The sequence below is a fragment of the Lepisma saccharinum genome, chromosome 21 (assembly GCF_977018435.1).
Source record: "Lepisma saccharinum chromosome 21, izLepSacc3.1, whole genome shotgun sequence".
Classification (NCBI taxonomy): domain Eukaryota; kingdom Metazoa; phylum Arthropoda; class Insecta; order Zygentoma; family Lepismatidae; genus Lepisma; species Lepisma saccharinum.
Genome location: NC_139249.1, coordinates 136,260 through 159,516, shown reverse-complemented (window position 1 = coordinate 159,516; position 23,257 = coordinate 136,260). Strand labels below are relative to the sequence as shown.

Below are 23,257 nucleotides of genomic sequence, written 5' to 3'. Positions count from 1 at the left end.
ATACTCACATACGTAAGTACAATTTTTAACTTTCCTTTTTTATAATTTTTTCCCACGATGTTATTGTGGCTGGGATGTTGAAATTTTACAGACGTATAGTTTGAAGTATGCGCTAGAGACGTCATTTCTTTGATCACGTACAACTCTTGAGGCAGAAGTGTGAACTACTTAGCGAAGATGGTCATCAACGTGTGAAGAGCAGAGAGCTTTAGTTCGCTTTTTTTTTGTGGGCAAGAGGACAAAACTCTAGTGAAATTCACAGGGAAATGGGAAATGTTGGGCGTGCATGGGGAAGACTGTTTGGAGCGTAGCAACATCTCCAGGTGGTGCACATTCTTTCAAGGGGGCCATGTGAACCTTGATGACGCATCATGTTCCGGGCAACCAGTAACAGCTGCAACGAAACGGAATGTTACAGCCATTGAGCAGGCAATTCTCAACGACCGGCAGATTTAACTGAGAACCTTGTCAGAGCGGTTCAACATTTTGTATGGTGCAGTATGGGATATGGTGCACGACAAACAGAATTTTCATAAAGTTAGTGCCCGCTGGGTGCCAAAGAACCTCGCAGATGACCAAAAAGGGAAGTGAATGATGACAAGGTTGGACCACTTAGTGCATTATGCCGCAGAAGGGCAAACCTTTCTGGAAGAAATCTTAACTGGTAATGAGTCCTGGGCATACCACTACATTCCTGAAACAAAGTGGGCCTCTATGGAGTGGACACATCCAGAGTTCCCAGCAAAGAAGAAATTCAAAGTGATGCAAACTGCAAAAAAAAAAGGGGTAGTGAATTGAGTTCTGGGATATGCATGGTGTTCTGTTGATGGAATTTCTTACACAAGGGACCACTGTGAATGCTGCAAGCCATCAAAAAACATTGTTAAAGAAACGCAATGAGAAACGTAATGCTGCAAATGTCATACTGCTCCATGACAATGCTCGCCCCCCATGTTGCGGCATATGTTCGTGACAAAATCGAGAAATTTGGTTGGGAGGTGGTCCAGCACCCACCACACAGTCTGGACCTTGCACTGTCAGACTTCTATCTGTTTGGCCCAATGAAGAAATTCCTAGGTGGCCAACACTTCAATTCTGATGAAGAAGTGCAATTGGTTGTGCGCAGATGGCTGTATTCCCAAATGAGTTCTATGAACAGGGTATATTGAAACTAGTGCCACGATGGGAGAAATGTGTTGAAAGACTTGGCTGAAAAGTAGCTAAAAGATGTGGTTTCATTGTTTATAATTTATGTTGTCTTACCTATTAAACTTCATTTTTACAAAATTGTTGTGCGATACTTAATGATCCATCCTCGTATATATTGATAAGATTGATATTGATTGCTGGAATTCCTGGAAAATCAATTTACTTTTGAAGAAAGAAAAAAATCTAGACAGCAGCGTAAGTCAAAGACCTATCACAAAGAATATATGCACACATACATTTATACTCTTGGTACTGGGTACAAGCTACACTTACACATCACACATGCACTGTACATACACAAGAATGTGCATCATTTAACAAATGTTGACAAGAAGGCTGCAGGGCACATAAATCTACTCTTTTGATGAACAAAATAATCATTGTTTGCCATTTTTCATGACTATCACATAATTGTGGGCATGGGCAACAACATTGTAGCACAAAAGAAATTACAGCTTGTGGATAATAAAAATAAGCATGGGCTTTTGTTAATATATTTCTCAGATAATTTACATATTTGTGAGGAAACTAAAATGGGAAATTATTGTTTTTTGCAGTTTTTTAGTAGCTGTGACCTGCAATAAAGAGTGATTTGTGTGCCCTAGCCCAATAGATATTTTGTACTAGTTAACCATGCAATAATTTTCTCATGTTCTTTAACAAGGAAGAAAATGATTTGCTATAGAATGCCATAAGTATTACTGCAATGTATACACATATTTCTTGTATGTACACAGGTTATTTTCATTTGCTACTAATGAAAAGGAACCAGGGTACAGTTCATTGTGGGGACCTATAAGGAACATTCTAATTATGATAGTGGCTTGTGACATGGGAGCTAACATCTTACTTGAGCATGAAACAAATTCATCTGTGGCTATTTTGTATACACTTTTGCAGGTTCAACATCAATTGGCTGGATGCTCTTCTGAGTACTATAAGCCAGTTCAGTTTAATGTTCTTTGCATTTTTTAGCATTATCATGTTTTCCTCTCTCTCTCTCTCGTACAAGTATAGAAACTATTCACATTAAACAAGTTACGGCAATTTGCTAGTCCGTAAGTCTTTACATGAAGCTTTCTGAAGTTCATTTATCTCTTTCATAAATTTCATTTTTGTGCAATGCATGAAGTTTGTTCTTGCATGATATGCACCAAAAAACAAATGACTGCAGCAGTTCAGAAAATATAATGTACATAATTTGCAGAGAGAGTGGCATGAAGCAACATGCACAAGAGGAGTGTGCTTTGAATGTTCTTAAAAAGTGATTTAAATGAGCAAGGATGAGGCATTAAAGTTGCCCAAGCCGCTCTCCACCTCATATTTGTGTAAAAAGGGGTTTTCATATCTGACTCAAGTGAAAAGAAAGTGCAGAAATAGACTTGACACACATTCAGATTTACGAGTTAAGTTAACCACCATTGAACCCAACATACCACAGTATATGAGAAAATGGCAGCCCCAACCATCACATTAGTTCGGTGAGTAAAAAAAAATGTTTTCAATTTCAGCATGTGTGTTTAGTTAGATGCTACAGACTAGAGTATATTAGCCTTTCAAATTACATACTTAGTTTTGTAGAATGAAGTATGTGTAATTTGTTGAAGCAAGAGTAAAAGAGGGCTTCTTAAATGTTGGTAAAAATACTGTGTGCACACCCCTACAAGTAATTCTGCCGGCACCCATGCTTACAGGTCCCATGAAGTGTAATATCTGGTATATAACAGTCATAATGTCTTGGTCTGGTGGTTGAATACTTTTAGACTGCAGGGGTCTTGGTCACTTCAGTGTGATAGCAAGTGTCATTGCAAGAATCTAACAGTAATGATCCATCACAAAATATAACATGTACAAATTAAAGGACATAAATAATTTATGCTACATTATATTCATTTACAAATGGCAAGCAAATTTTCTCTGAAATGTAGAAGGTTCTAGGTTCTTCTTGAAGGTTCACATAACCACTTTTTGTAGATGCAAAATAATATAATATGGTTATTTTAATTGGTTTTAATGTTTCCTGTGGTGTTTCATCCTAGTTTCCCTGAACCTTCTCCAGATTACTCCAAGATAAACACACACACACCTTGACTCTACTGTTAAAATACAGGGTGTTGCAATAAAAGGGTAACTCAAAGTATGCATGACGCAAATTGTTCAGTTACCTTTCTTTTTTGCAACACCCTGTACTTAAGATAGTTTTTATTTTTTTAATTCTAATTTTGTAGTATTTTGTGACTAGCCACGTAAGGTGTGTTGTGTGTGTTTACCTTGGAGCAAGCATGAGAAAGTTCTGGAAAACCATCGAAGGAAAAATATAAACTATTTAAAATAACCGTATTATACTATTTTGCACATAAAAGATTGAAAGGGCTAGTTTTAATTCTAAAAAGGGGACTGAAATATTAACCAAAAAATTATAAAATTGTGTACTGTGTAAGCAATATGGAAGAAGTAAATGGTTATGCATCATTCTTCCATGTCTCTGCAGAACACAATCTTTTCTTTCAAATCACAAATTTGATGGATCCCTTCAAGAACGCTTTCAATTAAGAAATTGATACAAATTGCACCTAACCCACAGTACAGATACAGGTCACATCAAATAACCCGTATTAATAAAAAAGAATGTGGCACATGATTACATAATGTGTGGTGCAAGTCAAACATCATCACACGAACTAATTTCCACAATGGAAGAAGCTTCAAACTCAACTGCATGGCGTGATTTCTTGTGTTCCTCAAGTGCACTGCTTAACCGAAACTTCTTCCGACACATATCACAGGAAAACGGACGCTCCTCGTGCCTTTTCTGGTGCTTGATAAGCAGACACTTCATCAGAAAACCTTTGCCGCAAACTGCGCACGTGTGTTCACGCTCTGCCGTGAGCCTCTTCCAGTGCTGTTGATAATAGTAGTACTTGAGGAAGGTTTTGCCGCAGTGAGTGCACATGTACGGTCCAGGCGGGGAACGATTGTAAGTCGGCGTGCGACCTTCCTGATGCGACCTTTTGTGAACCCTCAGCGTTCCACTCTGCCTGAACTTTGTTCCACAAACATCGCAACAGTATGGACGCTCGTCCGAGTGCATTCTTTGATGAGCAACTAGCACACACTTGTCGAAGAACGACTTCCCGCACACATCGCAAACATGAGCCGGTACTTGGGTGTGTCGTCTCCAGTGCTTCCCGTACGTGTCCTTGCTAGAAAATCCTTTGCCGCACAGCTCACACTGAAACGGCTGTTCTTCAGAATGAGTCTTCAAATGCGCAGAAAGAAACTCTTCTTCGGTGAAGCATATTCCACAGTAGTTGCAAGGGAACACTTTACCCCTGGCGTGACGAAGTTTGTGTTTTGCTAAGTAGCGACACCTTGAGAATGACTTACCACAAATCTGACACACGCATGGGGTTTTGCTGGGATTTGTCCTATGGTATGTTCGTAACTCCTTCGTAGGAAAGCCCTTTCCGCAATGTTCGCAAACGTAAGGCAGATCGATTTCGGAATAATTGCTGAAAGAGAACATGTTATGCTTATACTTATGCCTTTCCAAAGAAAACAAGTCTTTCAAGCTGATACCAAGAACCTCAAGACTAAGCTTAAAAAAACACGTTCTAAGAAATGTAACAGCAGAGTAAAATATGGGATATTTTTCTGATCAAAATAATGCTAAGGACAGGATTGCAATTACTCTTTGTGTAAAAGTTCAATTTAGTTGTTTTTTTTGTGAACTCTCAAATGGATATAATGGAGTTGGTAGAAATTAGCTTTTCCTTACATAAAAGTTAAACTGCTACCGACATGGCATGATAATACACAGTAAATTATATCATAAAAAATATGGTTAATATTATTTATTAATATTTCAGCTTTTTTAATACAAAAATAAAATGTACATATGTATGCACTTGTAGTTATCAGCTTGGCTGGCTTCCAGTCTCCCTAGTTATACCAATGGCCACTAAGTGCGCTGCTGTTGCTGGATCATCTGCTGCCAGTGCTTGGTTTTACTTGTGTTTAGTTCATGGGGAAATGCATGATGGCATGTGCTTGCTTGATTTTTGTATCTATTAGGGTTGTCACATCTTGTATGTTTTGCTTGGCGAGTGGAGATTATGTGTGTGTTAATGGAACAGATAGATCTGCACTCATCATACAACCCCAGGTTATAGAGTGGATCGAGGAAGTATTATTTGTGCTTGCTAAGACTGTGCGCTATGGTAATACTGAAGGGTCAGAGGGCTTTGGCAAGGTGGGTTCAAGATGAAGGGAAGGTAGGGGAAGGCAATCCACTTCTTTTTGTCCTCAGTGTCCAGTCTGTGAAGGTTTGGATTTAAAATTTGAGCTTCTCCTTTCTACACCATGTGAGGTTCAGGGTAGCCATTCTTGATTCCCAATTACTTGATGGTGGCTATTTCTTCTTGGAGATCTTGCTCCATGTAGCAGTAGGAGAAGGCTCATCTAAAAAAAAGTTGAACCACACAGACTTTTTCTTTCGACGGATGCAGCATGTACTGGTTTCCTATATAGAGTGGTGAATTTTTTTTTGTTACACCTCTAGATGCCTTCTGCTACTTGAGGAAGTAAAACCAAGCTGTGACATACGATACTACAACAGCAAACTGACCAGCCGAAGAACAAACTTCGAGAAACCCAGACTTCTCGCCTCCAGTTGCGGGAGTTTCAAGTGGGGAAAGAGGTGTTACTACATGCCTCACTTTTGTCCAGTTGTACACGACACCTTTTGCTGTCAACATGCACCCTTCGCTCGCATTTCAGAGATAGGCAGGGAATAGGAGGTACTTTTGCTTGTTATGCAACGGCAACCATTAGGCTTCGCCATGCTTGGCCTTGTTGAGGGTGTCACCTGTTTCTAAAACGACTAGAATACCACTAGAATTTCCCCTCACCATGGCCACAGGACAAAGCTGATTGGTTCAGTGATTTATGTGACCCTGGCTTTCAACAGAAAAAAGGAAAATAGAATTTTGAAGTTTACTCTTTCACCAGACAGGCTTTATAGATCGACCACAAGGAAAAAAACCTTGGATGGAAAAGTCCCCGCGCAACTTTCCCTTCTTTCCTTCAGCTCAGGCCATAAGGAAGCATGGTCAACTCTCCCCCTCCCCTCCTCGCGGGAGTACGGTGCACAGGAGTTGCGGGTCTGCGGAGGTTGTTTTGATTGTGGTTCCACTATAGCAGCCAATGCAAGCAATTTGATAACTACAAGCTCCAATATGAATGGGGCCATTCCATGTCAGTTCAACCAGACCATGGTACCCATGCTCTTAGATTTTGATGAAACTTGGCACATTTAATTCTTCCATGGTGGTGAGAAATCACATAATTTCTTTTGTCTCTAACTTGTCTGGTTTCAGTTTTATAGCCCCTCAAACTTTCAGTGATTCATCCTTTCTTCTTTTCTCAGAGCTTCCAAGTGAGAGCTACACTGTCTTAGAAAAATAATTCTATCTCCCTTATGAATTATTCAATCTTTTTGAAACTTCACAGCAATGTTAACCAAACAAGGATTCCAGAAAAAAAAAAATGCCAACATACCATATTTATATTTTAGTACACTAATAAATTAATAAAATTTTAATATGGGATTTTTTTGGACCAAAAACAGGGGTTCCATTTCCTGAGGAGGCACATACTTTGGTGTATCCAAGAATCATACTACCGAGGGGTGGAGGTACAAAATATGTTATGACCAGTGTCTTTTTTTTTTTCTGGTAGTCGACAATGGTACACCATACTGGCATTTTATTATAGGTTCAAAACATTGGTGACCTCCAATTTGGTAAACAACGATCCCCAAATGTGCACTATATTTCAAAACATTTATTGTCAAATTATAGCTTAAGGGAAGCCCTAAAATTCTAAAGTGTCTCTTTTCTTAATCTCCAAAAATGTAGTTTAGGCAGAGATTTGAAAGTGTCATCAGAATTTGGAATCTACCTCAGCATAAGAAAAATCATTTTTTTATCTACAATCTTCAAATACTTTGAACAAATGCAAATGAAAAACAAAATCATTCCCGAGGTGTATCTAGATGTGATTAATTTCAGCTAAAAACCTCTAAATTTGCTGCACTTATTGTGGTCTCAAAATTGGTGACTTACCCTTAACCTTCCTAAAACACACACTACATTACAGAGTTCTACTAAAAACTTAAAACTCAAGTTATGCCGTAACATTGCTGAGACTTGTGTTTCTTAATCTATGAAAATATAACCTACTATCCGTGACAAAAATATTGAGCCCTCAGTCACATGGACTTTAGAAGGGGAGTATTGCAGCACACGCAGACCGTGGCTATTCACAGTTTTAAAGCTTTAACATTCCAAGAAGCAATTTCTAATCGGAGAACCAGCATGGTAGTCTGACGTGCACCTGTAATGGGTTTTAGATTTTTATTGTTTCTTAACCCCACACCTTTTACCAATCCTATATCCTGTAACCAAGGAGAGTTCGACGTGGTTATGATATATACATAACCTAAACGTGAGTAGCCTGAGGAAGGGAGCAGTTGCATCCCGATACGTGGCAGGAGTTACCTAGATACTTGCAAAACGTAAGTTATTAATATATGTATATTAAATTTGTGAGTAATTTACTCAACTTTCATAATGAATTTATACTTTTAGGTTGACATTCATTTTCAAAGGAAGGGGACATGGCCACCCCACCCCCTTGTCTCAATGTCTGTGCATCTATGTAAATATTATTTAAAATTTTATGCTCTAAAAATTGGCTTGACCGATGGAATGACCCGATGGTGACATTAGTCATTGAAATTAATCACATGAAATAAACCATTAGGCAGATACATAAGTACATTTTGTGTGTACATTAATATCTTATCATGTTTACAGTCCCGTAACATGAAAGAAGGTCAATTTTTTTGTAATAGCTTAAATGCCAATTCATGATGTTCGCTACAAAAATTTAAGAACTTATCGATAGGAACATTATGTTTTCGAGCCGGCCCCTGTGGCAGAGTAGTTAGCACATCGTGCTAGGACACCAAGGGTCCCGGGTTTGAATTCTGGCCTAGGCATGGATGTTTGGGAGTGTCCATTCATCAATTTCATCATATCATCACTCATCCCCATCTTCGCAAATTAGCCAAAAGTGGCACAAAAGGTGAAATAAAATAGAACAAATCAAATCAAATCAAATTAAGTTTTTACAATTGTAATACCACTGAGAAATGTTTATTGTTGCCAGGTTGTTTATGGAGAGATAAACAGATAAAAACATTTCTTATGTATTTATAATAAAGTTGCAAAATAATGGAATTATTCATTTACCTACAGTTACTATTTTACACTAAAACTATAACTGTAATCTGCTCTTTACTGAAACCATTACTGTTTCTCTCATGCATTCCACCACATCTCAAAAAGTAATTGAAAAATTGAAGCTAATAATTTTGAAATCTTTTGAAAGTTTTGTGTAAAACTGCTTCCGCATATTTTGTACAGTAAGACAAAAATTTTGTAACAGTACTTGAAAGCATCTTCACTGATTGGCTAAAACTTATTTCTCATTTGCAAGCTTTTCCTCTTTTTTGAATTCAGTCCTTTGTTTAAAAGGGTGGCTGGAAATTAAATTTTAAAGCTTTCAAACCCTGAATGTGTGAACATTTCATTTCACGCTAGTTCACCAACTGCTGTGGTTTTTTTCATTACTTTTTAAAATATATTTTTATGGATTACACTGGTCTAGTTGGTTTCCTTGTTCCATTGTGTGAAGTTGAGTAATTTGAGAAATCTGATTTTATAATTAACTTGGGATGAGACAGATTAATCGGTACTCTATCGGTATCAGCTAATATAGGCATATAGGTGTATTGGTAAAATTACTGATTATTTTACAGATCCAATACATCTGAAAAATCATATAATTTAGTAGAGTTGCAAAAAAGCCGGCTATTTTGAATGGATGGTTTCTTTTCCGATAAAAAGCCAGCTTTTTTGGAAAAAAACTGAATAGTTTGGCTTTTTTGGCTTTTTACCAATTACAGTTAACCTATTACACTTGAAGTTACTGTTATGAGTTTACAGGTTTGTAGTAATATATTTTACAACTAGCTAAGAAAGATTTAAATGATGTAGCAGCCAAGAGACAGATATTGGCCAATCCCAGTAGACACTGGACATGTATTGCATAGTGGTTGATACAATTTTAACCATAGCTTACCGAGGGGGGGGGGGGGGAAAGGCCCTTGCAGGCCCACCACCTCTATTTTTTTTTAGATTTTTGAACTGTTTGAAAATAAATTACATTGTTGCCTAGGATGTTCCCAATATTTCTGTACTACTTTTGTTCATTAAAACATAAATGCAATGTAATTAGGAAGTAACATGCACTTGGTGGGCATATCAGGTGTCACCTTTTGAGTCTCATTCGAGAGACTCATGCCAGTGAGAGTATAATTAGTTTGTAATAATGGTAATTATTATAGGTATTTAATAAACAACAGCACTTCTACAAACAAAAAAGCATTAATAAAAAAATATTACGGATTTTGTGAGTTTTAGTGAATGATAAAATATATGAGAGACAGTCTTGTAATAATTGGCTATTACTTTTATTAATGACAGTAATTTTTGTAATTATTATAATTCATAAATAACTGCACATATATAATCAGCAAAGGAAACAGTGATTCAATAATAATATGGTTTCTTGAATTTTTGTGATGAAAAAAAGTGACCCCTGTATGTAAGTTTCTTGTACACGGGTCACCTAGAGTTAAAACTAAACGTGTAGTCCTGATGAGCACATCTGACCATGAAATGGACTTTAACCCCTCAAGCCGGTTCGACGTACACGTGTACAGACCCTCATAGTGCTTCTAGAGGCGGTTCGACGTACATGTATACGTCCCGTGTAGTAGTGACGAAATGATGCATATTCTGCCATATGTTGTTTTCCCATATGAATGAAAATGCATGTAACTCAAGAGTAGACTGCAATGTTCTGCTGTCTGTCGGTTTGCTTCCAAATACATGAAATTATATGCGATTGCATCACTTTATTACGTAAAAAAAACCAGCTGAGAAATGGCATCGAACGAGCAGGTAAAGGGCATCGAAGCGGACGAAATTGGTGCATTTTTAGAGGAACGTTACAGTGAAGGTTCAATTTATTCATTTCTATCTACAAGTGAAAGTGAAGTAAACTATGTAGAACAGGAAGTAGATAGTGTCAATGATAGTGAAAGCGAATTAGATGGCATTACATCTTCACCTGTTGTGTCATCGAATGTAACCTGGAACTGGAAAGAAGTTGATGACTCTTTCAAAGCAAATAAACTTGTGTTTTGTGGATTGTGCAGTCAATAATGTTCTTGATGCCTTTTTGTTGTTTTTTGACAAACAAGTTGTACCAGGTGGTTATAATTAAAGTGACGGTGTTCAGAGTGGTACATCACGGGCTGTAACGAGAGTAGCAGTCTGAAACTTCGTAGATATGCTAATGAAGCAATGCGCTCGCGAATTATGCCCAAAAAAAAATAGTTCCAATTCTCGCCACCAGGGTACAAAATGGCGCTGTAAGCAGTCAAAACTTGGTATAGTTACAGGAAAAACACTATAAATCGCAGAAAACAATACTCTTTGTAATAAAATATCACTACAATTTCACTATTCGAATTACATGAACATTACTAAAGGAAAAAGCAACAAGCGTCACCAACCACAACCAGGGAGCTCACACAATGGTTAGGCAATGTCACCGACTTTGACGTCAGAGTTACGGAAAATTCTACGTTTTGACTGCTTACAGTGCCATTTTTTACCCTGGTGGCGAGAATTGGAACTATTTTTTTTTTTTTTTTTTTCATAATTCGCGAGCGCATTGCTTCATTAGCATATCTACGAAGTTTCAGACTGCTACTGTCATTACAGCCCGTGCTGTACCACTCTGAACACCGTCACTTTAATTATAACCACCTGGTACAACTCATTGTCAGAGAAACTTACCTATATGCCGACACTTGTATTCAACATTGCACATTGAAACCACATTCACGAATGCGCAAATGGCAACCAGTTACCGTGGAAGAAATATATCTCTTTCTGGGAATATTTATGCTTATGAGTATAGTTCAGAAGTGTTTATTGGTGTTCAGATAGTGAAGTAGGACTGTGTTTCGAAGCATATTTTAAATTGTACCACACAACGTTGGACTTCTAAACTAACAAGAACACAAGACAGAAGGAGTACTTTGTAAACGCAACATGTATTTTTTTTATTATTATTTTTGTTATTATAGTATAAATGTCATTATTTATACATTTTTGTGTAGTGTGAAGTTTCGTTTACAAGTCCTGAAAATTTCATTGTAATTGAGGAAATGGCTTTTAAGATATGTTCAATTTTGTGACATTATGCGAAAATTGCCGTTTTGGTGATTTAAAATTACCGCCTCTCACATCGGCTGATGGGTATTTAACTCCCGGCTTGAAGGGTTAAACAAGCTTTTACATTTTTGTGCCTCAATTTAAATGTTGATGTCATAAAATATGAAACAAATGTTAATATCAAAATATTCCATGTCTCGGTATAATTAAAAATCTTTACTGTTCACAACATGTACGCAGAAGAATACATATTACGTGAATGTGTGTATATATCCTGTTTAATGGAGCTTTGAGACGAAAGTGACACGTGGCTCTTGGAAAACAACCCTTTGAAGTAAATGCAACCTTTCGAACTGAAGCAACATAAGCTGCAAGTGTAGCTTGTCACTTGGCCTTTACCGTTTTCTCAGAGGACTTTTAGACCAAAGAAAAAAGTGACATGTGTCACTTGGAAGCAGACCCTCAGTAATCTATTCAACCTTCTGAACTGAAGTGCGACAATGAGCTAAACATGTCACTTGCATGTTGCTCGGACTATACTGTTTTCTCAATGGCGTGCATCCTCCACTTCACTTGTCACTTCAATGTGACCTCCCCCCCTGTCATATATTGCTTCGGTCTGAATGCTCTCTATACTTTACAAGGTTCTTTGCTTCTTTATCAGAGATTAAGATTTAATTTAGGCTGTAAATCACAGAAAACAAATTGAAAGTGCTGTTGTGAAAAGGGCAGGATTTTGATAGGTAATAAGAAGGGGTATGATGTTCAATTCTCAGTGGAGGCAGTGTGCTTCGGATCTCATTTCAAACTGTAGGTCTAGTCCAAATTAGCCAGATTTATTTTTCTTTTTTGCCACTTGCGGTCTACCTTATTCCCTTCTGCATCAGTTTTAGTGCCAGTGTTTCTCAACCACCGGGCCACAAGGGTCCTTTGCACCCAGGGGTTGACAACTAATTTAAATCTAATCTTATATTTGACAGCAAATCTATACATAATTGAACTATTTATTATTCTTTATGATTGTCATAGTTTATATATTAATATTTAATATTAACTAAGGGTGCATATTAATTTACATATATAGTTTAAAAGATCAGAAATGTATTTATGTTTGAAATTTTTGGGTTTAGGGCATCGACTTGTAAGAAATAAATTTACTGGGCTGTGGTCTCACGAAGGTTGAGAACCACTGCAAGAAGCAGCCAAAATACATCACTAGTTGCTCCGTGTCCAGGTTTAACAGCCATTTAACCAAATCATACATGATGTACTGGAAAGCCAGAATTGAAATATATTTTACTGAACACAAAATTTAATGTAAGGAGATTTGATAGTAGATTTTCAAAAGGTAGAGCAGTATTTTCTTTTTTGCTTCATGTAGGTACATGTTCATATGACAAATTCAAATGTTGAAAATCATATCATAGATTCTATTAAAAATGTATGCAAAACTACTCTAGCTATGTGAATATGTTTATACTACATAGATATATTTAATAAGCCTATTGAAATATGAAGATAACGCTTGGAACAATCCGCCCATTCAAAAAAGCCAGCTTTCTTGAAAACACTGTTTATGTCTAGCTATGAATTTCATATCGTAAATTGTATTTTATATTTAGAAATGAGTGTCTATTTTACAGTAGAGAGAGAAACGAAAACCATGGAAGAGGAAAAATACTGCCAACTTCTGTATTTTCATTGATTTCAGACACTTTTGTGAAAAAAGCCAAAAAAAAACCCAGCCAGAAAAGTCGTGGAAACTCAGTTTTTTTCCAAAAAAAAAGGGCTGTTTTTTTTCCGACCACTTCCAACTCTATAATTTAGTGCAAAATTCTGCCATTTTGTTATAATTTTTATGGATAATTTCCATGCCCCACTTTTTGAAAAAGTAAATGTCTAAATATGAAACTTCTTTTGCACTGCAGTCAACTGGAAACAAACCTTTATTAAGGAGGTCAATGAGTCAATCAGGTTCTTCAAGGACCATTTGGAATTTTATATCCGTACTTTATCAGTATGAGCCAAGATTTCATATCAGCCCATCCCTATAATTAACATACTGTTCTGTAGAGTTGTGCATCGAGGCCTTTTTGCTCGATCATCTAATAGTTTGCACGGACGATACTAGATGGCTTACGGAATGGACAGGTTCTTCGCTCGAACATTGAAACGATCGGTATACGCTCGAAGCCCAGGAGTTCACATACAGCCGTCATTTATCTGTGGTAATGGGCCTTCAAATATGGATCGTGAGACTAATTTTTACACATATATTTGTACGATTATTGTAGCATTGAAATTATATTTGATATTCTATATATTTGAGCGTATCACGCTCGAGCGTGGGAGATTCGATCGAGTATTTTTGATCGAAAGTGGTCCAATGCAGTACTCTACTGATCTGCTCTTGCGAGTATTTAGTATTGTGGTTGGAAAAAATAGATAGTAGTATTTAAAAAAGCCACTATGATGTAAGGGAAGGAGGAACTTGGAGAAAAATAAAGCTCCCTCCCACAATCCTACCTAGAGGTGGGGTAACGTGGGGTTAGCATGTCAAACACTCAGCCGTTACAGGAGATTTCCCACACCAGGTTACGCTCCTCACTCCTAGCTCCCCAATTCCTCACGATGGTGTCTTGACACCCATCCTATACACAGGCCGAAAACCCCCGAGACTTAAACCAGGCGGACTCGAACCCATGCTGTCCCACAGTCCAGTCAGAGTCCAAAGCACAGTGCTTTAGACCACACAGCCACGGACGACACGCATGTGACACTGCCATACTTTCTGAATTAAACCTTACAAATTCTGCCCAATTCTCCATCCCGTCCATGCAAATGTGTGTGTTGGGAGCTAGATGAAACGTTGGTATGCCTTACTACATTCAGAGACACCTGACACTCGGACCTTTTCATTTAACTGATTTACAAAAAATTGATACTTACTGCTGACAAAATCAAGGCATTTTGAAGAAAACACTTTTCTCAAAACAGGGTTCCCTCTAATTTTTCCAAACAGAATTACTGGACTGTTTCACTGCATTTTCAAAAAAAGGTTTACTGACAACCTCAAAATATAATTGTTTGCACCCTTTGGGGGCTGGGGACAAACATGAGCACAAGAGCTCCAGTTGCATGAAATTAGTGTTTACAAATGTGCAAAAAAATGTGCAAGCACAACTATACCAGGTGTTGCATAAATAATTGATGGGTTACAAAAATTTATTGCAAGGAAGCTATTGAACTTACGTCCAGAACGAACGAGGAATGCAAACAGTTTGCACATGTATATTTTGTTAAGCTGAGAGTTTATATCCCTGCCGCTAGGCAACACTCAAATCACCCCATCACTCACAGTATTTTGTGCAATGTTTTGGTCCCCACGATCACCGGACCTTACACTGTGCGACTTCTTTTTTGTGGGGTTTCATCAAAGAGGGCATTCGTCTCACTGATGGCCCGTGATATCGCAGCCCAAGGGAGCGTATCATCGCAGCGATATACACTATCAAGAGGCCCATGTTGATGCGAGTGTGGCAGGAAGTAGACTATCGAGTCAATGTGTGCTGTGTCACCCGTGGTGTACACATTGAACCTTTGAAGGTGTCAAAAAAACCGTTCGAGTTCCTTTTTCGTTCTGGACTCGTTTCATTAACATAAGTTCAATACTTTACTTACAATAAATTATTGTAACTCCTCAATTATTTATTTATGAAGCACCCGGTATTTAATATTTCAAGACATTACCAGGTTTAAGAGTATATTAGCTTTTGCCAGACCGAGCTTCTCGTGTCTGTTACCCCTCTTTCAGCTCGGACTTTCAAGGTGTGTGCTTCTCAAATGTACAAAAAAAGTTTATCATGAGGATGTTATTGCAAATAAGTGAGTTTGAACCACGTCTATGGCAATTTAACATTAAATTTACAACCTATTCTCACCTCATCTCAGCTGCATCATTCGTTGTTTCCAACCCAGGGGACGCTTCATCTCTAGCTGCCACTTTCTTTTCCACCCCACATGGAACAAAAGTTGGTTGTGGAACTGGTGGTAATTCCTCATCTTCAACTTCCACTTTAGGAAAATTACAAGTGACGAACTCCGGACCTTGTACTTTTGTAACCGATGCCACCTCTTCTCTAGAATTTTCATTGGAACTGCTAGCCATACCCTGTTCTGGAAACTCCTTGATTTCTACTTTGCATTCGACCAGGTCAGGAGCACTGGGAGGTGCTTCTTCATGGTCCAATGATTCTGTTGTATACGATTCATATTCTTCTTCTTCTGAGAAATCATCTTCGATAGTTTCCACTTTTATCCTTACTTCATGTACATCTTTCTTATCCGAGTCTTCCTGGGCTTCTGATGCAATATATTGCTCATTGGAATGGCCGTTCGATGAATCTTCTTTATCGACATCCATGTTTCGGAAAAGAACCCAACTCCCATTAACAACATTAAGTACTTCTCATTAGAAGATTATGCCTGCAAGAAAAATAAGTGATGAGAACATGCACTAGCATAATAAACAGGAGCACTTTTCAAAAGGAGTGATATATAACCTAGGGCTGAGCCGATCCTTTTCCAGGATGTTGGTCTTTCACAAACTCCGCAAAAATGCCATGCAATACTTTCATGGAGTCTAATTATCATGGAAATTATGCAAAATTCAAACTTTATTTTTATTTTCCACCAATTTTGCACGGAAAACTGTATTTTCTGATTACATAATATCTACTCTAATATTCTGATGTTATCCTTGAATATTCTAAAGCAAATTTCTTGGATTGATTCATTGATTGATTTGCTTTATTTTACTTCGCTTTTTGTGCCACTTTTGGCTAATTTGCGAAGATGGGAATGAGTGATGATACGATGACATGCAAATTTCTTGGGAAATTGATGCATTGTAATAGTGGCCAAGTGTAATACTAGTGAAACTTGGCCCATATATATATCTACAAACCAATCTAACTTAAGTATGCCTAACAATATCATCTTCATACTCTGAACAATCAGGTGTTAATTTTGGTTTTGAGAATTCTCATGGGGAAGTTAGAGCATGTTGTTCTAAATCTCACACTCCATTGGATTTAAAGATAGGTTACGTATCTCAATATACAGCGATTCGGCAAAAAACATGAAATTATTAATGATTTTGCTAATGAAAAAAAGTTTTGATGCTGTTTGTCCAATTGAGCATTGGTGCCACGAAAGTGAAATTTCCTTCAAAATACTAGAGGACTTCTATCTGGTTAACAGTTATAGTAGGAAACCAAGTCAACATGGTGGAGTGTCTATATATGTAAAAAATGCATTTGTACATGCTAGTCATAAGTTAGATTTTGAATTGCTCTGTAATATAAACTGGCTAGATCCTTGGATACAGAACACACATTGGCTGATGTAACATTTGAAAAGTTTCTAATAGTAATTTTAGATATTTATGATAGGAGTATTCCCCAGAAAAAGGGTAAAGTTAGTCTCCAAGTTAATAAGAAAATACCAAAAAAGAATGCTGATTGGTACACTCCTAAGTTAGCCGGTATGAAATGTAGGGTTTTATTATACTTAAGATTTATTTAAGAGGGATAAGACAGATCTGGCTAAATCAATCTATCATGCCAAACCATCCAATGGTGGTTGCATGACCATTTTAGAAAAAAATCATTTTTAGTACATATATTTGTACATGTTTCTAGATATCAAAACCAATGTTCAAAAAAGTTTATTGTCTTGAGTTCTCCTGGGGCAGCCATTTTTCCAACATGGTGCATGGCTTTTTTTTTTGCTCATGTAGCAGTTCATGGAAACCTTAATATCACAAAAACCAGTAGAGCTAGAGACCTGAAACAAAATTCATTTTGTAGTTATTAAACCATACTTTCTGTGAGATTCAAGTATGTTATGCTTAAAATTGCTTCCTAACTACAAAAATTATGGTGGAAATTTGAGTAACAATAGTTAAAAAAAATTTTAATGAAGGGTTTTAGTTTATGGCTTGAATATTTTTTTATGTGTAGATCTACCTGCAGGGTGTATGTAAATAAAATATAAATTCCTAAGTAATGCACTCCTTTTTTACAGCATGGGCTCAAACATGGCCGTTCATGTAATTTTGACAGTTTTCGGGGTTAAATAACTGAGATGGGTCCTCTTGAAAAATTCTGAAATTTTGTACAAAGGAAGCCCTGCATGAACCTAACTCACACTGAAAATCTCAACTTTTAGATTCAACTAGTTTTGTTCAATATGAGGTAACGTATGTGACCTAATTTGTGACATTGCAAAGTAAGGTTAAGCTACATGTTATACCTAGAAAAAGGGAGTAGTCTTTTCTTTTTTATAGTTGGTTTAAAAAAGCCTCAGAAAATATAGTAACATAGGATTTTAATATTTGACTTACCAGAAATAAAAATTACAAGTTATGACAATTGAAGATCTGCAAAATCTCATTACAAAGGGTTTGATTTATTTGGTACCCACGTCCAGTTGGTTGTCAGCTCCAGTTTCCTACTGATTCCCTTTGTCAAATCATGCAGAAATCCTTGTTCTTTCACCAAGTTCCTACTCTCACTAAATGATAAAAAACCTCCAGTTCATGACGTATATTTTTCTTGAACAAGTGGTAGTAATCAAACTGATTAGTTTTTGCTAATTTACATTTCTCTTTTTAACATTTCAATTAAATGATTGTACTGTCCACACAAAGGATTGTCGCATTTGCCTTCTTTTCCTTCAATTCTAATACTTGCTGGAACACAACTTACCAGTTTCCTTTGCACTCCTTGAATGATGCGAATAGTTTTGTGAGCAAAAGCACTTTAGAATTTTTCTGCAATCAGCCTCCTCCGTTTTGAAACAGGAGATACTTAGAAAACAGAACAGATTTCATCCATTTCCTTCTTGGGGTGGCACAAAGACATAATTTCCATTCTGGCTTTTATGTGAGCCAATTTCTCCAGAGATGAAAATTTCACTGTAACATTGACATATTGATTTACCTGGTATAACACTTGACACTTTTGTTTTGTTTTGCCACGTGATGCAATTTATTTGATTGCTTTAAAATTTTTGGGTGCATCATTTTGCACCCTTCGTTTTATATCCCTTGATCTAATTTCAACAATTCACTTACTTACCCTTTTCTGTGAATGGTATTTCAGAAGATCACAGTGTACTTAACCAAATAAAAATAATATATTCAAGAAGAACTTTTTGGATGTTGGCATTTTCATTTTGTCTCTAAATCTGTATTATATTACTCATTAGTGCGTTCAAAGCTTGAATTTGGGTCTGTTGTATGGAACACTGACAGAATAGTACAGACTACAAAAATAGAGCGAGTACAATCAAAAATGTTACGTTATATGAAGTATAAACTTGAAGGTACTTATCCCAAATTTGATTCGTACAGTAATCTAACAGAGGAGCTCCGAATGCACAGGCTTGACGATCGAAGGACAGTGCGCAACCTGCTGCTGCTCTGGAAAATATATAATGGAAAACTTCGCTCTCCTCTTTGGATCTCACAATTTAAATTACGTGTTCCTAACAATAAGATGTTCTTTTCTCTCTCCATGCTGGCTTTTGAGAAAAAAGAGGCTGGCCCTGTAATTTAGTAGTGTCCACCCCTGGCTACATATTCCCACATGACCTACAAGTTGCCTTCTTTGAGAATTTAACAAGATCAAAAAGTATGACGGCATATGCAGAGAATTCACTGATATTCGCTACGAGACTCGGCAGCAAGCGGCCCGGCGTCAGCGCTTGTCAGCAGTTTCCGCAACAGTCGCACACTACAGTCTGTTATTTTCGCTCTCTTTCCCTTTCTGTTGACGTTGCAGACTGACGCCAGTATAATCCTGCCTCGGAAGTTGTGTTGTGTCGTGTCCGTGTGTTGAAGATTGTGGCTTAATATGGCACCACAAAAGTTTACATTACAACAAAGGATTTATCTTGTCGAGTGTTACTTCGGAAAGAGGAATTGTGGAGAAATGCAACGACGTTTTGCAATGAAATTTCCTGATGTTCCCATTCCACACAGGACCACTATATTAAAATTCGTAAAAAAGTTTAGAGTAACAGGGTCAGTTCTGAATAAAAGTGGAAAGAAAAACCCACGTGTACTTACTGAGGAAAAACTCGATGAGATAGGACAAAGGTTATAACAGTCTCCTCGGAAATTTATCTGCCGCCTCTCACAAGAAACGGGTGTTTCAAAAACCACAGCATTTAGAGCAGCTATATATATGTATATATATATAAAAAGTATACAAAGACAATCCGCACACCATCCGTGAGTTAAAAGAGAGTATTGGACGAGAAATCGGGAGAATTACAGTAGACGAACTTGCACGTGTAAATTCCAATTTCCTTCCGAGATGCCAGGAACGTGTTGCAGCTGAGGGACATCATTTTCAATACCTTCTGTAGTCAAGGTAGTACACAATATGAAAACTGTAATCCTAATAGCCGACTCTAGCGACTGTCGCGGACCCGTTCACCGGGAAAGACAAGTGCTGACGCCGGGCCGCTCGCCGCCGAGTCTCGTAGTGAATGTCAGGGAATGCTCTGTACATGAAAATCATTAACGAAAATGTGAAACGTGTGTGATGCTTTAAAAATGTAGCAAAATTTGATGTAATTTTTGTTGGTGAAATATGCAAATTATATGCATTCACAGCCCAAGTTTCTTTTGTTTTATTGCGATTTCATCATGCTACAAATGCAATTTTAACATGGTTTGATTTTGATTTATGTCTGTTAACACATACCGTGGAGTTTTAGCGATTACTTACGTGTTATCTTGACACTGGATTTCACTTCCCGATACATGCTTTGATAGTTAGGTAGTTCCACGTTTTTAAAATAACCCTAAATGTTCTTGTGGTTAGGTAAGGTGGGTCTGGTTTAGTTCTCTTAGCATTAAAATAAGATATCTAAATGCTTTCTACTATTGAGCGCAGTCAAAAGATTAGAATCCTACCTTCTATCAATGGAGAACGCCTTGTTCATGGGGATCAAGCATGCTTGCATAAGCTAATATTTTATCGCAACATAAATATTTTTCTTTTCGAATTCCAAACAGTGCTTATTACTTTAAGGAAGGTTCAAATATTGTGTGATAATGATTGCCAAAATTCTACGATAATTAGTCTTTCTGTTAGGAGACTGAAAAAATCCTAAAACAATGGAATCGTTACTGCATTTGAACCTAATGCAATTAAAAATACTATTAACTTTATGATTAATTCATTTTGTTATTTATATGGAATTGAACCAGGTGACAGTTAGTTATATCAGAGACACATTTAAATCGGATATTTTGTGTTTCGCATGGTTCGTACTTACCAACTGTGTGGGGCTAGCGCCAATGGTTCATGGGGCTAGCGTTAATGGTTCGTGGGGCTAGCGCCAATGGTTCGTGGGGCTAGGGCCAATGGTTCGTGGGGCTAGGGCCAATGGTTCGTGGGGTTAGCGTCAATGGTTCGTGGGGTTAGCATCAATGGTTCGTGGGGCTAGCGCCAATAGTTCGTGGGGCTAGCATTAATGGTTCGTGGGGCTAGCACCAATGGTTCATGGGGCTAGCACCAATGGTTCATGGGGCTAGCACCAATGGTTCGTGGGGCTAGCGTCAATGGTTCGCAATTATTTGCAATTTTAGATCCTGATACTAACACGACACCAAATTTTAACTATGTTTGCCTAACCTAACCACGTGCCAAGGGTTCATGGGGCTAACAAAACACAATCACGACGCGTGATGGTGTACGAAGGTGTAGGCGCCAAACGCTATTCTCCGTTGGAGAATTAATTTTCAACGAACAACATGAATTTCAGCTATGAAACATTCCCACATCACACAAAACATCTTCCCGATGTTCGACACTGCTACAGGAACTTATTAAGGCAAGTAGTTTCTTCTGTAAAAATAAATAAATGTGTCCGAAGGATAGTAAACTAGAATCATTTCTCTTGAAAAATATATGATTTGCCGGTCAAATAGATTCCACGAACGTTGGAAAGCTTGGAGAAACTCATTTCCGTAAGTAGTTTCTTCTGTAAAAATGAAGAAATGTGTTTCCGATATAACGAACTGTTACTTTGAACTAAATTTCGTGGAATGCCCCTGAAGAAAGATGCATGAAGAATACGCTGTAGCAAAGTTTGGTGATCGATGATCATCCTTGCACTAATGCGATAAAATCCCACCTTAATTGAGAATAAATGTCACTTCACAGAACTTTATCTAGACCTCTATTCAATACATTTACAGTTACACACACACATTGAGAACTGAGAACGAAATTGTTACATATGAATCTATTCTATTGTAATAAAATTTTGCCCACCGTGAAGATTTCATTATCCAAGACTCGTCGAAAAAAGATTTGCTCACTGATTATGGGCATGGAAAGGATTTCATAACAAAACATAAATAACGATATATTACAATATTTGCGTAAAAATTCATGGACGATATACTCACAAATATACGGAAATATGTTGTTTCGACATAAAAATCTATAACAGAAAGTACCGGTAACAAAATTTACGTGTCTATATTTCCTAACACAAACCATACAACTGCAATAACTTTAGCTACGCCTCTATCTAATTTTCAACGAAACGGGCATGAAAAAAAAAATATGTAACAATTTGGAATACATTTATTTTACCTGATTAGTTCACCTTTTCACAAAGTGCAATGTACTTGTGCACTAATTAATATTAATTGTAATCGATTTCCAGTGCGCTCAATGTTGCCAGGACCTTTACAGAGAAATGAAGCAGAGCAGAAATTTGCATTTACTTTCTTCCCGTTATTCTGTTTCCCCTTCTTTTTTTTCTTCTTTCCTAAGCAGTGTCCAATGTACCGGTCCAATTCGGCATACGATCTTTGCACAGATTAGAAATAGGATCCTTTGATTTTACTTTTTCTACCAAAAAGACCAGAGAAAAATACCTCCACGTCGCTGCATCACGATCATAACATATTTATTGAGATCACGATAGTTGTGTGTCCCGCTCTTCAGACGGGCAACTGTTCTTATATTAATTTGACTTTAAAAAACAGATGCTCGTCACCAATAGAAAATTCTTAAAATTTTCACAGTATTTTTTTTATGTACCCTGCATTTTTCACAAGTTCCTTTTTGGTGTGAATTAGCGCGTTAAAAAATAACTCATAATGATTCCATATGACTGTACTTTTCATTTTCATTTAAAAACTTTTAAAAAACATATTCACACTTTCCGACATGGTTTCCCTTAAGGGAAATATCAGAGTTTAAAAGTTTGAACTAAATTTTGCTTGGAAATGGCGCCAACGGAACTACCTGCAGTGCTGCTGGCAGTGTAGCCAACCAGTCGATTATTCTCTAGATTGAGGCAGGTCGGTGGTGTTGCCAACCTTATTAAAAAAAGTAAAGTGCTCTCCTGTGCCTAGCACCATGCCATGAAGGCGTATAGGGGGTAACGCCCCACACTTTCTTGATCCTGTCGTGAGTGGGGGGTGGTGTGATCAGCATCACGCCCCTGACCGCCTTTACCCCTCAGGGTTTCCCACAGGTACCCATGTCATTTGACGCCAGCTAGGTACCAGGGCCGCTTCCAACATTAGAAAAGTTCCTGGATTTGAACCGGCCGGGACTCGAACCCGGGACCTT

General features: G+C 37.5%; 1 protein-coding gene across 1 annotated transcript; it reads right to left on the bottom strand.

Moving 5' to 3' along the window:
* Positions 1-49: 49 nt before the first annotated feature.
* On the bottom strand, positions 50-22,397 carry LOC146004080 (uncharacterized). The gene is made up of 3 exons (XM_083142706.1): positions 22,268-22,397; positions 15,527-16,070; positions 50-4,721 (listed from the first exon to the last, which is right to left on the bottom strand). The coding sequence occupies exons 2-3, from the start codon at positions 16,006-16,008 to the stop codon at positions 3,872-3,874; spliced, it is 1,332 nt and encodes a 443-aa protein (XP_082998832.1). The 5' UTR covers positions 16,009-16,070; positions 22,268-22,397; the 3' UTR covers positions 50-3,871.
* Positions 22,398-23,257: the final 860 nt, after the last annotated feature.